Source organism: Myiozetetes cayanensis, unplaced genomic scaffold (genome assembly GCF_022539395.1).
Source record: "Myiozetetes cayanensis isolate MyiCay16 unplaced genomic scaffold, myiCay2020 scf4, whole genome shotgun sequence".
Taxonomy (NCBI): Eukaryota; Metazoa; Chordata; class Aves; order Passeriformes; family Tyrannidae; genus Myiozetetes; species Myiozetetes cayanensis.
Genome location: NW_026087631.1, coordinates 72,581,353 through 72,597,836, shown reverse-complemented (window position 1 = coordinate 72,597,836; position 16,484 = coordinate 72,581,353). Strand labels below are relative to the sequence as shown.

Below are 16,484 nucleotides of genomic sequence, written 5' to 3'. Positions count from 1 at the left end.
GTTTCCTGATTTGTTTGTTTGTTTTTTTTTTCCCCAGGATCATTCATTTCCAAAGCAAAGCTGATGCAGTTCCAGAGGGAGAAAATTCCCAGTTCCGATTCCACAGCGCAAATCCCAGAGATTTCGTACTTCCTTGCCTGCGAGGTTCAAATGCACCTGGCATGTTGGGCCCTGCAGGCTGGGTTTCCCAGGAATTCCTCCATTTGGAAAAAGTTGGGAGCATCCAAAGCCTTAGGGAACAATGACAGGACAAAAGGAGAAATCCCTGGAAAACGAGGGATCCCAACCAACTTAATGGAAGCTCTAAAATCCAGGAAGTTGCGAAAAGCAACTAAAATAATATCCAAGCTGTTGTAATTTGGGATGACAGGGACTGGAGGATTTGGAGGTACCTGAGGAGCCCCCTCCCCGCTCCCGGGGCAATTTTAATGAGACCGGGAATTTCTTCCCAGAAAAAGAAGCGCTGGGATCGGCGCTGACATAACGAGCCATCGGCAGAGATGATCCTTTGATTCCCAAACAATAACAAATCCAGGCACTGTCAATCCCAAATCCTTGTGTATCCCACCAGCTCCTCGCTGGAGTCTCCCCAGAGCAGGGGCACAAGGAGACTTCCCAGGTTTTTCAGGCAGGAAAACAGGGAAAGGAAAGGAAAGGTTGGACTGGTGCCAGAGCATCTGCTCTACATGAATTCCCTCTTTTTTTTTAAAGGCAAAAACAGGGAAAGGAAAGGAAAAAGCGGATTCTCACCAGAGCATCTTCAGGAAAATATAACATGGAATTCCTTTCTTTTTAAGGAATAAAACTAGGGAAAAGAAAGGAAGAGCTGGATTCTCCCCAGAGCTAATTTGCTGGTCTTTAAAGCAGTAAAAAAATTGGGAAAAGGAGGAAAAGCTGGTTCTCACTCCAATGTCTGCACTGGAGTTTTTAAGCAAAATAAAAATAGAGAGAAGGAAGGAAGAGCTGGATTCTCCCTGGAGCATCTTCACTGAATTAATTCCCTATTTTTTTTTCCGAAGGAATAATAATAGGGAAAAGTAAAGGAAATTCTCCTTAAAGCATTCTCACAAAACTAATTCCTTCTTTCTTTTTTTTTTTTTTCTCCAAAGGAAAAAAAAAAACAGGGAAAAGGAAGGAAGGAAAAACCACCCTGCACTTCCCACAGGATTTTCCCTCAATCGTGGGGCCTCAGGAGGCGGCTGCTCCAGGTCCTTCCCATCCCACGGGGCTGGAAAACTTCCAAGAAGGGTTGAAAAATCACAAGAATTAGAAACTAATCCCAGAAGATCCGAAAATCAGGAGGAAAACGACGCAGAGAGGTGAAAATATTCCCTTTTCCCAAGGATTTTCCAGGGTAAAGTAGCCAATCCCGGTCTCCCGAGCCTAATCGAAACCAGACTCAGGGCGAAACAGGAAACAAACAATCCCTGGGAACAATTTCCTGGAGATCAATTGGAAAAGGCGCTTCCAGAGGTTTTGTTAAAACCCCCCTCCCCATTCCAGCCCTTCCCACAAAAAAGGGGGATTAGAACGGATATTATTCCAAGATGTCAACACTCCAACATGGTTTTCCAGGTCCGCCAGGGGCAAAGATTCCAGTTGGAAGCGGCCAAATTCCACTTGGAAGTGACAAAATTCCATTAAAAATCACAAAATTCCACTCCTAAATGCTCAAATTCTATTCCCAAACGATACAATTCCATGAAAAATGTAAAATTGCACTGCTAAAGGCTAAAATTCCACTTCCAAATGGTAAAATTCCACTCAGAATTCCTGCGTTGGGGCCCAAAATATTCCCAGGCGTCGTCCCAAAGTTCCCTTCCCACCAGCATATGCGAAGCAGCTCTAATTCCAAGATTCCCTCTGCATCCCACGCTGGAAGAATTCCCTGAATCCCTCCCGGTCCACCACGAGGCCGCTTGGATTCCCATAAAATCCAGGGGGAATGAGCTGCTAAGCGGCTGCTTTAAGGGAATAACCAGGAATTCCAGGCCTCAAAAGCCATTCCCATTATTCCAGCAGGCTCCCAAATCCAAGCTCACTTATTCCCTTGCTCCAGATCCCAAAGCACAACCCCCTGGGGCAAAGCTATGGAATTATTCCGCTTTGCTTTGTCCATCGATCGATTGACTGAGATTTACAGGCATTGAGCTATCGATTTACAGACATCAATCTGCAGATTTGTGGGGATTCACCTGCACATTTACAGCTACTCATCCACCGACGGATGGACATTTATCTCGAGACCACGGAAATAGTTATGGACATTTATCCTGAGATTACAGAGATTTACAGACCTTTGTGCATGGATTTATAGGGAGATGCAGATATTCCTCTAGAGACTGACAGACAATTATCCACAGATGTATCGACACACCTACAGAGATTTATCTACAGATTTATAGCTATTTATCTATAGATTCACAGATATTTGTAGATATTTATCTATAGATTAGAGATTTCTATTTATCTACTGATTTATAGACACATTTCTAGAGATTTATCCACAGATTTATAGCTATTTATCTATAGATTTATAGATATTTGTAGATATTTAATTATAGATTATAGAGATTTATATTTATTTGTTGATTTATAGACACAGAGAGATTTCTCTACAGATTTATAGATATTTCTCTAGAGATTTAAAGAGATTTTTAGATAATTATCTACAGATTTATAGGCACATTTATAGATCTTTATCTACAGATTTATAGAGATTTCTCTATAAATTTAGAGAGATTTATAGACATTTATCCATAGATTTATTAGATATTTTTCTAGAGATTTATACATATTTATCTATGGATTATATAGAGATTTTATAGACATTTATCTACAGATTTATAGATATTTCTCTAAGAGATTGACAGAGATATTTATCTATAGATTACAGAAATTTGGAGATATTTATCTACACATTTATGGATATTTCTAGACATTTCTCTATAAATTTATAGAGATTTATAGATATTTACCTATAGATTGAGAGATATTTATCTGTAGATTTATAGATACTTATCTGCAGATTTTTAGACATATTTCTAGATCTTTATCTATAATTTTATAGAGCTATGTATAAATTTATAGGGATATTTCTAGATATTTATCTATAGATTTATAGGAGTATTTATAGATATTTATCTGTAGATTTATAGAGAGATTTTGAGATATTTATCTATAGATTAGAGAGATTTATAGAATTTAAAGATCTTTCTCCATAGATTTATAGACATTCCTCTACAAATTATAGAGAGATTTATAGATATTCACCTACATATTTCTCTTTATATTTCTAGGGATAACATTCACAAAGATGTACATTTTCAATAAATGTTACCTAAATCTTCTGTATCTTTTTATAAAGGTATCTCTAGATCTTTATGTCTCATATATCTTTCTAGATCTTCCTTATATAAATATAGTAAATACTATATATCTAATACATTTTTATATATTAGATATTAAACTATATTATACAGAGAGACTCAGCAGAGTTCAGGCATTTGTATTTCTCTAGATTTATATTTCATATATATGTGTGTGTGTGTGTATATGTATATTATATATATATTTATATATATATTTTACATAGCTGTTGAAGAGCTCTAGCATTTATATCTATATTTTTATGTGTTTCTCTATCTATATATTTTTTATTTTAAAGAGGTACACAAAGATCCCGAGGAGATAAAGCACTTCATATATTTTAATATCTTTGATATCTATTTGCTATTATCCCTTTGGATCCTGCAGGGCTCCAGCAGTTTCATATTCCTATTTTATACATATTTGTTTCTCTACTTTTATATTATAAATATAAACCCTGTTGAGCTCATTTGATATCTATATTATATATTTTCCTATCTATCTCTATTTTTATACCTATTTATATTGTTTATTATATTATACACAGAGATCCTGTGAGCACTTATATATTTATATATATATATGTATAACTTTTTTAATTTTACATCTGGATGCAGAAGAGCTCGATATATTTATACACATATACATAAAATATATATATTTATATTAGGCACATAGATCCTGAGCTCAAGCACTTTATATATGTATATTTTTATATATATTTACTATATTTTATATATATATTTCAATATCCTTGATTTTATATAGATCCTGAAGAGCTCCAGCATTTATAAATTATTATAAATATATAACATATAACACATCTATTTATATTTTACATATAGAACCCGAGCTCAAGCACTTTTATATATATATTTATATATATTTTATATATATATATTCTTTTATTTTCCATACCGATCCTGAGGAGTTCCAGCATTTTTAACTTTATATTTTAATATACATATATTTACTATATATATTTCTATGATACACAGAGAACCTGAGGGGCTCAAGCAGTTTTATGTGTGTGTGTGTGTGTGTATATATATATATATATAAAAATTATTTTACTTATTGATCCTGAAGAGCTCCAGCCTTTTTACCTCTATATTTTAATCTATATTTTACATAGATTTTATATGTACTTATATTACACATAGAGAACCCAAGGAGTTGAAGCATTCCTATATATTTACAGATCTCTTTTTATATCTTTTATACATTTAGAGATTTCTGAGGCCATCTCTTTGTCTAGTTGTGTCTGTCTCAGTTCTGCCATCTCCCATCTCCGGGTATTTCCCTCTGGCTCCATAAAGCCCTGTTTCCCTCTGTCCTCTCTCTGCTCAGGGACACAGGTGCCTGTGGATCCCTGCAGCCATGTCCAGCTCCACGTTTGTCCCCGCAGATCCCAAAGCCCCCGGGTGGGATCCCCCCTCCCAGTGCTCCAGGATCGCTCCCCGCTGCCGGGAAAGGCCGCACAATTCCAACTTCTTCGCTCCCCGCTCCCGACCCCTGGGAAACCTTCCATGAATCCTCCTGGAACTTCCACCAACAGTGTGAGTTTTACGATCCCATGTTCCCACCGGGATGCCCGGACGGCGCAGGACTCTCATTCCCATTTTTTATTCCTTGAAATTCCCTCCTCCAAGGCAAGTTCCCCCCCGATTCCCATTCCCAGATCCGAATCATTCACAACTCCTCACTTGTCACTCTGGAGCGGGAACATGGAATTATGACCCTCCTTGGGAATGAGGGCAGGGAGCATCCATCTCCTCCAGGAATTTCAGGGCACTGAAAAGCTTGAGAATAGGAAGAACGGCCAGAATGCCAACAGGAAAAACTCCTCACATCCCACTCCGAGAAGATTTTTCTGCTTTTCCACACCCTCCCTCTTTCTTTAGCACCTGGAAACGACTTCCCAAGTGTTTTCCATGAGCAAATATTGATCCAAATGTATGGCAGCTGCAACGGGAAGGGAGCAATCCCCAGAAAGCTGAGTTCAGCAGCAATCCTGCAGTTCCAACATCCTCAAATCCCACCTTTTTCTCAGACAACAGAAAATTCCTCTCACTTCAGCTTCCTGAGGGTCCCTCACAAACAACATCCTGCTTTTCTACAGGATTCCAGGAAAAAAACAGGAATGAAGAGCCCATTATTCCTCTGTCCCACTATTAATTAATTCCAGCAATTAACTCTATCCTACACTTTGTTATCCCCTGAGCTGAAGCTTTTCGATCCCAAAAATCCATGGAATGGGAAGGAGAAATTTCCTGCCGAGGAGCCACTGGGAAGAGATAAAGGCACAAAGTGTCTCCCTCCTAAAATTCCCCTCGAACACGGGAAAAAAAAAAAGGGGGAGCAAGTCCCAGAATATCTGTCCTGCGAATCCTGCCTGGAATTTTTTTCCCAGCCATTTTCGTGCTTCCTGCCCCCAAATTCCCTCCTCAACTTCCACTCGCGGGGGGGAGGGTTTAGGGAATGATTTGGAGTGTTCTGGGGTTTTTTTCCCCCTTCCCTGTCTTTTGTTTATTCTCAGGAAAACCTGCCGGGTTTAAATTCCAGCTGGATTTAAACAAGTTGACTTTTCGGGGAGGGGGAAACCGGGATAAAAAGCAGAGATTCGGGAGTGTCCGTGTGGAAGCCGCGCAGCGCCGGGATTTGGGATACTCATTCCCGGTATCCCGGCGCGCCGCTGGCACGGCGTCAAGAGCCGCACAATGCCCGGGCTGTGCCAGAACAATGCCAGGCCGCAATTCCCAAATATCCACGCACCGGGATGCTCCAACCCCTTCTCGAGGAGAGGGGGAGGTAGCCGCGATCGATCCCCCCGCGGCGCTTCCCTCTTTGTGCTTTCCCGGAGCCGGGAATGCCGAGCCATCTCTTCCACAACATCCCGGCTGGAGCCCGCTGGGAGCTGATGATTCCCACCTTCTGGAAAGCACAAAGAGTGGGGGGCCAAGGCCTGGGATGTCACGGGGGTCGGCATTCCCGGCCTTCCCGGAGCAGGGAATGCTCCCCGGGCAACCTGGGAATTTTGCTTCCTTCCACCTTTAGTTACTTCAAAAAAAAAAAAAAAAAAACCGAGAAAAAAGACGCAAATAAATCCAGGGAAAAATCCCAAAACACACCAACTCCAACCTCTATTTCCTTCTTTCCCCCCGCCCAGACGAAAATCCAAGGACGCACAAAGTTGCTCCAAGTGCTGGGAATCGTTCCCCGTGGCCGCTGCCCCCGGATTTTATTCCCTACTCCTGATAAACAGCAGCCTTGGGAACTTTTGGAAAGCTCCCGTGTAATTCCATGCATGGGAATGTCAAGCTCTGGAATGGGAATAACTCCTTGAAAATCAAAGAAAAACAGGGCAAATAAAAGCCTCGGGGAAAACTAAGGAATGTGGGATTCCTCAATTTTAAGTTTTGCCCTCTTTTCCTGCGCCCATTCCCGGAGTTTCGCCGCATCCTGCATTCCTGCCACGCGTTTTTCCCAAAATATCCCAAACAAAAGGCCCCCGAGGCGGCCAAGAAATCCACGGAAATTACAGAAATGAGGGAATTCACGCAGCCCGGCTCTTCCCACAGCTGTTCCTGCCTGGCAGCCTTTCCCTGCGGCCCCATCCCACATGCCGCCGCTTGCCGACGGAGCCGGCCATGGACCCCGCTTCCCTCCATCCCAGTTCCCTCCCAGTCCGACTCCGCTCCGGAATGGGCTGAGCGACGCCACAAAGTTGGGAGCTGCTCCCTCTGCTCTTCCCTGCCGTTCCCCAGCGCTCTCGGATGCTTCCCCGAGCCTTCTCAAATATTCCCCACCACTTTTCCAGGGGGAAAAACCCCCCAAGCCCCTCCAGATGGCGAGTGCGAACCGTCCGGGCTGCGCCAACTCCAAGCAGCCGCTTTTCCTGCTTCCACCCCCCATCCCCGTGCTGCGAAGCGAGAGGGGGAGAGGGGGGGGGGGAATGCAAAAAGCAGGAGCGCGGCTGGAACGCCTCGGTTTCCCTTCTTTTAGCGGCTGGAATGCCGCGTTTTCCCTTCCTTTGGCAAACTTTTGCGAGGGGGGGTCGCGCCCGCGAACACGACGCAGGTGGCGCGCGTGGCAGCGCGTCCTTACCGCCTTGCCGCTGCAGCAGTAGAGCAGGGAGCCGCCGCCCGCGCCGCCCACGGGGTACGCGCAGTACATCGCGCCCGCTCCGCCGGACTCGGCTTCGCCAGGCTCGCCTCAGCCCGGCTCGCCTCAGCCCGGCCCGCCTCAGCCCGGCCCGCCTCAGCCCGGCCCGGCCCCGCCGGGGCCGCCCCCGCCCCTCCCTCCGCCCCCGCGGGCCGGGAATGGCGCTGGCGCCGGGAATGGGCCGGCCCGGGAATGCGGCCGCGGAGCCTCCCCGCCCCTTCCCGGCCCTGCCTGCGATGCGCCCGCCGCTCCCACCTTCCCCTTTCCCCGTCTCGCCCGATGTTTCCCCTAGATCAACCCTTTTTTCCCTCTTTTAGCCCTTTTTCCCATTTTATCTATTTTTTCCCTTTCCCCCTGGTTTCCCCCCTATTTTACTCCTTTTCCCTTTTTTTTTCTTTCCCTGTTATATCCCTTTTCCCCCTCTTTTTTCTCTTTTCCTGTTTTTTCCTATTTTATCCTTTCTTTCCCTCTTTTCCCCTATTTCCCCCCAAATTTATCCCTTTCCCCCATTTTACTCCTTCCCCCCTCTTTTTTTCCCATCTTTCTCTATTTTATCCCTTTTCCCTCTTTTTCCTCTATTTTTTGCCTATTTTATACCTTTTCCCCATCTTTTTTTCCATTTTATTCCTTTTCCCCTCTTTTTTCACCTTTTCCCTATTTTTCCTATTTTCCCTATTTTATCCCTTTTCCCCATCTTTTTTTTTTCATATTTTTCCCTACTTTTTATCCTGTTTTCTCCCCTTCCCCCTTTTTTCTCTATTTCCATATTTTTTCTGACTTTTCCCTATTTTATTTTTTCCCCTCTTTTTTCTCTTTTTCCTCTTTTTTTTCCCTATTTCCCCTTTTTCCTCTTCCCCTTTTCCCCTCCTTTTCCCGAGTTTTTCCTCCTTTCCCACTTTCCTCTCCCTTTTTCCTCCTTTTCCCTCTTCTCTCTTTTTTCTTTTGTCCTTTTTACTTTTTCCCCATTTTCTCCTTTCCCCCTTTTTTCTCCTCTTTCTCCCCAACTTTTGCTCTCCTTTTTTGCCCTTTTTCATCTCTTTTCCCCCTTTTCCTATTTTTCCTCTTCCCTCCTCCTTTCCCCCTCTTTTCCCTCCTCTTCCTTTTCTCTTTACCCCTTTTCCCCCTTTCTTTCTACATTTGACCTCTTCCCCCTCTTTTCTCTCTATTTTTTTCCCTCTTTTTTCCCCTCTTTCTCCCCCCATTCCCCCCCCCATTTCCCCTTTCCTCCCTCTTTTTCCTCTTCCCCCCCCCCTTCCCCCTTCCCTTCTCCGTCTCCCCCTTCCCCGCCTGTGCCCACTCGTGTTTCGCGAGCGGCGCGGCGCGGCGGGCGGGGCAGGCCGTGGCCGGCTGGCCATGTGGCCGCGCTGCTGGCGCGCTCCCAGCTTTGTGCGCAGCTGCCGCGGCCCCACAAACAGCCCCAAAGCCGGCGGGCCGGGCAACGACACCGGCAACCGCCGCGGATGGCGGGCCGGGCCGGGGGGCTGCACCAGCTCCGGCCACAGCCCCAAACCGGCCCCAACGGGTCCTGAGAAACAGCCCCGAGCACCCCTCAAAACAGCCCTACAGCAGCCCTAGAAATCCCTGCAGTATCCCTAAAACCAGCCCTCAAGTGTCCCTAAAAGCAGCCCTGAGTATCTCTAAAAACAGCCCTGGATATTCCTAGAAATCCCTAAAGTATCCCTAAAACCAGCCATGAGTATCCCTAAAAACAGCCCTAAAGTGTTCCTAAAACTCCAGCTATAAATTAAATGTCTATAAAACCAAATCTGAAATAAACAGCCCTAAAATATCCCTAAATTAGCCCCCAAACCCTCCCTAAATCCACCCCTAAAGGAGCCCTAAAGTTTCCCTAAAAACATGGATATGGAATAAATATCTGGGAAATGAGAGAGAAGAGGAAACAAACAGTCCCAAAAGTCAATATATCAAAGCCAGCCCCAAGTATCCCTCCAAACACTCCCAAGGATCCATAAAACAGCCCGAAGTATCCCTAAAAACACCCCTAAAAATATCCCCAGAAAAGAAATGTCCATAAAATCAAATGGAATAGGGAATAAATAGGCCGAGATGTCAATATGTGAAAAACATCCCTAAGAATACCTAAAAATATGGATATAAACTAAATGTCTCTATAATGAAGGATAATATGGAATAAACCAGCCTTAAAAGTCAATATCCTAAAAAAGCCCGAAAATATCCCCCCCAAACACAGATATAACCCTAAAAGGCAATATCCCAAATCCATCCCTGAAGCATCCCTAAAAAAACTGGATATGAAATCAATGTCTGTAAAGGAAGGATAATATGGAATAAATAACCCTCAAAAGTCCATATCCTCCAAAATCCCTAAAATATCCCTAAAAACAGGGATATCAAATAAATATTCCCAAAAGTATTGCCATAAATATCCCTAAAAAAACAATATATCAATTAAAATCCCCCCAAAAATCCCAAAACCCACCAATCAAATCCCAATATCTGCAAATCCCAATATAACATCAAAGAAGGAGCCTCAAAATAAGTAAATAAATAAATATATCCAGAGATAAATATCCCTAAAATAAACAGGGATTCATGATTAATATCCTGGGGTCCCATCCCCCAAATCCTGATCATCCTGGGGAAGGATACTGGGAAGGAAGGAGGAGGAGGAGGACAAGGACAAAAAGAATCCCATATCTTTTCCAACAAGATTTTCCAGGCAGACTTTGGGAAGGGTTTGTTCCCAGCCCAGCTAAGAGCTGGGAATGGGAATGCTGCGGGAGAAACCCCCAGGGCAATAAAGCCAAGGCAAAATTCCCTGGTTTTTTGTGGATGGGAGGACAAATAACTCTGGGTATTGGAGCCTCTCCACATTGTTGCAACCCAAGGAGGCACCACCCAGGAATTCTGCCTGGACTGGAATTCCACAAGGGTTGGGATGGCAAAGATTTTAAGGATCATCTCACTCCCACGGGCAGGGACACCTTCCACTATCCCAGGTTATTCCAACCTGACCTCGGGCACTTCCAGGGATGGGGAATCCACAACCTTTACCCTCCCAGCCAGGAATTCCTGCCCAATATTCCTCTAAACCAGTAGAAAGCCATTCCCTGTGTACTGTGCCTCCATTCCTTGTCCCCAGGCCCTTTCCAGCTCTCCTTGAGCCCCTTTAGGCCCCGGAATTTGCTCCAAGGTCTCCCTGGATCAGCCTGGATGAGCCTGGAATTCCTCTGAAACTGCTTTTCTTTGAAAAAACTGCTTCATGGATCAGGTGAAGAAGGGAATCAACTGATGAATCACTGATTAGTCCAGTGTAGCAATTCCTGGGATTTACAGGATCCTCAATATTCCCTCTTCTTCCAGGGTTTATTTTTTCCTCAAGCCTCAGCTCCAAAAAGTCACTAATTCCATAAAAACCCACATCCCACTGAAAAACAGGGATTTCAGGCCCTCCGAGCAACGGACAAACCCAGAGGCAAAGCCAAACCTGCTTCCAAAAACTCTGGGAATGCTGGGAGCTCGGCTCCCAGCAACCCAAATCCCACTTTTTTGCCAGGAGCCCAAATCCAGGTTTTGATTGTGCGTCTGGAAGCTGGAAGTCGTGTCCAGGTGCTGCTTCCAGGCTGGAAGCACAGACAGTTCCCAGGGGCCTCGGAGCCTGAGGGTGGCTGCGGGCAGGGACGAGCGGATCAAGCCGCCTTCCCTCCCTGGTTCTTGGGATAATTTGGGCAATGCTTGGGAATATATGGGAATACTTGGGAATATTTGGGATATGGCCTTGGCCGGAGGTGAGGAATTCAGCAGGAACTCCTCTGCTCCTCCAAGAACCCACCAGCCAAGGAACCCCCAGATCCTGGAATTGCCACCTCTCCCCGTGCAGGGGGAAGGCTGAAGCGAGGGGGCGCAGCGCAGGGGCAAAATCCCAAGATGCGGCCGCAGTGCCAGAGTTTTGTCGGGAAGGGAGCGGCCGGGCAGGGGTTAACCGACATATGCTGCATAATTAGCAGATGCATTAATGATTACGGATCCTCAACCGTTCGGCGCGGGGGCAAAATCCAGGGAAAACGGGGCGCCTGCCGCCCCTTTCCCATGCCGGGGGGGTGTTTTTCGGGATTGGGGCCGGGAGCGGAGGGCGGCTGGGTGTAATCTCCTTCCAAGGGACCGGGATTGGGAATGTTTGGAAGGCGGGCGGGGGCGGCGAGGAGCGTTCCCCACGGTGCGGAGGCAATTATGTATGCATGATTTCATCTGCAACTCATTAATATGCAAATGTATGCATATGTTAGTTACTAAATTAAAAATGCAAAGCAGCCCTTATGGTGAGGCTCCAAATTTGGGGGTTGGGGGTTGTTGTGGGGTTTTTTTTCCCCCACAAAGCCAGGGAAAAAAAAGGAAAAAAAACAAAAGGGGGAAGTTGGGGAGGGGGGGGGAACCTGCGGATTCCCGGGAATCTTCGGGGGGACCTGTTGCGCGGCAATCCCATGTCTCTGCTCGGATGGCGACCGGGGAGAAAAGGGGAATTAGACGGGCGGCAGGGAGGTGAACCGGGAATGTCGGAAAGTCTTGGGAGATGGGCGCTAATTATCCCAGCAATTGCATTCCAGAGTTGGCAAAAATAATCCCTGGATTTTGCTCATTCTTCAATGGTTTGGGGGCGAATCCCTCCCTTCTCCATTGTTGTGGTTTTGTCCTGGCTCAATTTGCTTTTACATCCTCAGCCCCAGGGATGGGCTGGTGGGTAAAACCACAACATCCATCCTCCCAGAATCACTTTGCTGCACAGGGATAACCCTCCCCTTCCCTGTTGTCACCTGAGGAGGTTGAATGTTCCAGGAATCTTCTGGAAAGGTCAGGAAATCGGAGGGTGAGGGAACTAATTGGGAGAAGGCACCTGAAAGGGCCTTTCATTCTTTCCCAGCTGCTTTTTCCAAGGAAAACAAGGATGCAAAGGGAAGCAGGGATTTAGGGGATATCCTGGAAGATGAGCTGGAGGAGTTTCCACCCCCCAGTAGGGAAATAAGGAGCAAAAATTTGGGATATATTGGAGATATCCGTTAAGGCTCAGGTTTGAGGGCACAGAATTCCCTGTCAGTCCTGTTTCCATGGATAACTCAGTTATTCCCAGCTCTATCCGTGGCTCTGAGGCTGATCTGGGGTGCTGGGACAGCCCTGGCAGCTCCCAGGGATCCTTATCCAAGCTCTTGGGATGCTGGGACACAGCTGGGGGGGCCCAGGAGGGTCATTCCCAAGCACAAGGCCATCCCACGGGAATGGGAGACAAAGGGACCCTCAGGGCTAGCACACAGACCCTAAGGAGCAGCTTTATCCCACTGCTGGGACTGCACATCCCATGGGATCCTGGAACCAGATGGCCCTGGAAGGTCCCTTCCCACCCAAGCCATTCCACGATCCCATGAAAGCACCACCCCAGTCTCATTCTCCTGAATTTTCCAAGGTCTTGGAAGCAGCACAAAGGCAGGAAGTGTTCCCAAGCCTGGAGAAGCTGTGGCTGCTCCATCCCTAGAATTTTCCAAGGCCAGGTTGGAGCAACCTGGGATAGTGGAAGATGTCCCTGTCCATGGCAAAATGAGATGATCCTTAAAATCCCTTCCCACCCAGACCATTCCAGGACAGTGATTCCAAGCAAAACTACTCCAGGATTCTACAATTCCAACCCAATCCATTCCAGGACTCTGTGATTCCAACCAAAACCATTCCATGACTCCATAATTCCAACTCAAACCATTTCAGGATCTCACGATTCCTCCCTCTGAATCCATTCACTTTCCCAAGCCCTTCCTTCCGATTCCTCGTTGCTTTTAGGATCAGGAAGGAGGATCCAAAGCTCCGATTTCCCCAATTAAAAGGCAAAAGTGGAGGCTGGAAGCAGCGAAACCCCTTGGAAAACACTGACAGATCCCCAGCATCGAGTTTTACGTGGAATTTGGGAAGCAATTCCAGGTTAGGCCAGGCCTAAAGCTCCGGCTTTGTGCACCGATTCCCCCGATTGGATGGGATTTGTTCTTTTTACTGTCACGGGAAGCACATGTTCCCAGCAAGCTGTTCCCTCATCCCAAGCTCTCCCCGGCTGCCTGGGAAGGAAAAATCCCGGCACTTTTCCCCCGGAAAGCAAGAGGTGATCATAAATATCCCTAAATAGCATTCAACAGATCTGAGAGACATTAACACTTCCCCAATGCCAAAGGAGGCTCGGGGAAAAAAATAATCGGAACAGATGCTCCGGGGTCAGCGAGGGAAACGCGCCTTTCCTCAAAAAACACCCTCCGCAGAATCCCAAATGAACCGGGAGCGCCGCGCAAGGGGCTGCGGTGCGCCACGGGAGCCGGGGCCACGCTGGCACACGGACAGTGCCGGGAACCGGGGCTCGCAGGGCTCGGGGAACCCAGAGGATGGCCGGAAATGGGGAATGTCCCTCCTGCTGCAGATCCCAGGCCTGCTTCAGCTCCGGCTCCACCTCCAGCTCCTGCTCCTAATCCTAGTTCTGCTCCTGCTTCAGGCTCCTAATCCTAGTTCTGCTCCTTCTTCTGGCTCCTGCTCCCAGTCCTGCTCCTGCCCCTACTCCCGCTCCTGCTCCTGGCCTGGTTCCCACTCCCAACCCCTCCTCCTGGCCTGGTTCCCACTCCCAGTCCCTGCTCCTGGTCCTAATCCTCATCCTGGTTCTGCTCCTGGTCCTGGTCCTAATCGTGGTCCTGCTCCCAGGGAGGCCTCAGAGCCCCTTCCCGTGCCTAAGGGACTCCAGGGGAGCTGCAGAGGGCCTGGGGACAAGGGATGGAGGGACAGGACACAGGGAATGGCTTCCCACTGGTTTGGATGGGATACTGGGGTGCAATTCTCCCTTCCAGGGAGAACTCCCTCCTTAGCATCCCACTCTCCACTCCCATCCCATGTCCAATCCCTTCTGGAATGGCAGAAAAACCTCAAGGAATCTAAGAAGGGGCTGAAATGAAGCCACTCCCACCCCCATAATCCTTCCTTTCCCAAATCCAAGTGGGAAGAGCCAGATCCAAGAGAGGACTGAAGTGTTTCTATGTTCAATTAAGTCCTGGGGTTTCCACTCGGGAAACTCAGCTGAATTCCCAAAGGAAAATCAAATTATAAATGATTTCATCAGAGAAACGAAGTGTTGGAAGCTGGATATGGAATTCCTATGGATTTGAATATTTATTTATTATATTTAATTAATACTAATTTATATCCAAAGTATTTTTTGGACTCTCATCCCAAAGAACAAATAGAATTCCTGGCTCCAAATTTCAAGGAACTTCCTTAAAAATATTGCCCTGGAGCCCCTGGGTCTCATTTTGCAAGAATTCTGAAAGAACCTGGAATTTTTGGGGCAACTCCTTCCTGAATCCTTGTGCACTTCCCACAGTTTGCTGAAGAGGGAGTCTCTGTCCCAGCTAAGCCAGATTCCACTAATCCCAACTGGGAAGATTCACTCTTGGATTTTTAAGAGATTGTTTTAGGAGTCCAAAATACTTCAACATCCCCAAATGGGTCAATTTCCCAGGAAAATACCAATATTGGAGCACCCACATCCCATTCCAGTCACTTCTCCACGCTGGGGATATCCCGTGCAATGCCTTAAAATCTGTAAAATCATTTTCATGGGAATGTTTGTGCCTTTTAATCTGTTTTAAAGCACCGACAAGGTGGTGTTTCCAAGTTTCCACTCGCATTTTCCCTCCTTTCCTTGGATCTGTGTCCAGGAAGGCCACTCTGTAGCGAGGAGGCCTCCCCCATCCCATTGATCCTCAAAGACCCCCTGCCCGGGATCCCTCACCCAGGCTAGATTTTAGGGAAAGGTCCCTCACCCAGCGTCCACGTCCAAGGAAATGGTTCCATGTGAGGAGCCTCCACACCTGAGGAATTCTCACACCTGAGGATCCCGGGACTGGGGACTCTCAGGACACTCCAGCTCCTCGGGGGGGAACAAGGGCGGAACCATGGAAGAGTTTATATTGGAAAAGACCTCCAGGATCACCCATTCCAACCACGAATCACCTCCCTGGGATCTCAGGAAAGCAGCTCTCCAAACATCACCCTCGGTGCTGCTCCCAGAATTATGAGGATCCAGCGGATGGAAAGCTGGGATACCAGAATGGTGCCATCACCTTCTCAGGATTTACTCCCGGGGGGATAAGCTGGAGTAGCTCTTTCTCCATGGATCCCTTCTCCGTGGGCAGAGCAGGATGTGGGATATGCTGGACAGTGGGATCCACCACTTCCATCCCTCTGCCTACGGAGCTCCGGGAGCAGGAGGCCTTGGAATTGTAAAGGAAAAGTGTCCACAGAGAAGGACCACGGAAAAACCTTTCCGAGGTGGGAGAAGCTCCACCTGGAAAGATCCAACCCTGGCAATATGTTGATGAAGCCAATCCCACCCTCCCCCCACACACACACCTCAGAGTACCTCAGATTCCAGCAGCAACTGAGAACATCCCACGGCACTGGAAAAGCGGGCGGGTTTTGAGGGACGCAGCTACATCCTGACCAAGTGCTGGGAATCCACACCTGGATTCCGGCTCATCCCAGCCTGGAATCACTCCCTGAAATCCCCCGAAGAGTCTCCCCCAGTTCATCTGCAAGTCCTTATTTGCCAACTGATTGTTCCCATTGTTTCATGGATTTTGTTTTCCAAACTCGGAGCCGCTTCCCGAATAAAGGAGGAGCTGCTCCAGCACATTTATTCCCATGTATCCCTGGAATTTCCACCTGCTGCTGATTTAACCCCCGATAACTGAGGGTTATTCACCGACGCTGCTCCGTGTTCCTGGCACAAATCCCATGGGAAAAGCCACATTTTAAGAGAAATCCCAGAATATTCCCACCCCATTCACTAAGGATGTCAATCCAAGTATCCACCCTAATTCAATCCCAAATTAAAGATGTGATTCCAGGATATCTGAACCCCAAATGCCCCAGATCTCCCCATTTTCCCTTCAAAA

General features: G+C 46.9%; 1 protein-coding gene across 15 annotated transcripts in view; it reads right to left on the bottom strand.

The window, feature by feature from the left end:
- Nucleotides 1-16,484, bottom strand: part of TCF4 (transcription factor 4) — a 114,654-nt gene that overhangs the window by 26,292 nt on the left and 71,878 nt on the right. The window contains exon 1 of one of the 15 annotated variants that reach the window (XM_050329543.1): nucleotides 7,477-7,628. The exons of the other annotated variants lie outside the window; for them this stretch is intronic. Within the exon in view, the coding sequence (XP_050185500.1) occupies nucleotides 7,477-7,545 (69 nt within the window). The 5' untranslated portion in view covers nucleotides 7,546-7,628. Of the gene's footprint in view, nucleotides 1-7,476; nucleotides 7,629-16,484 lie in introns of those variants that run through there. 15 annotated transcript variants of the gene reach the window in all.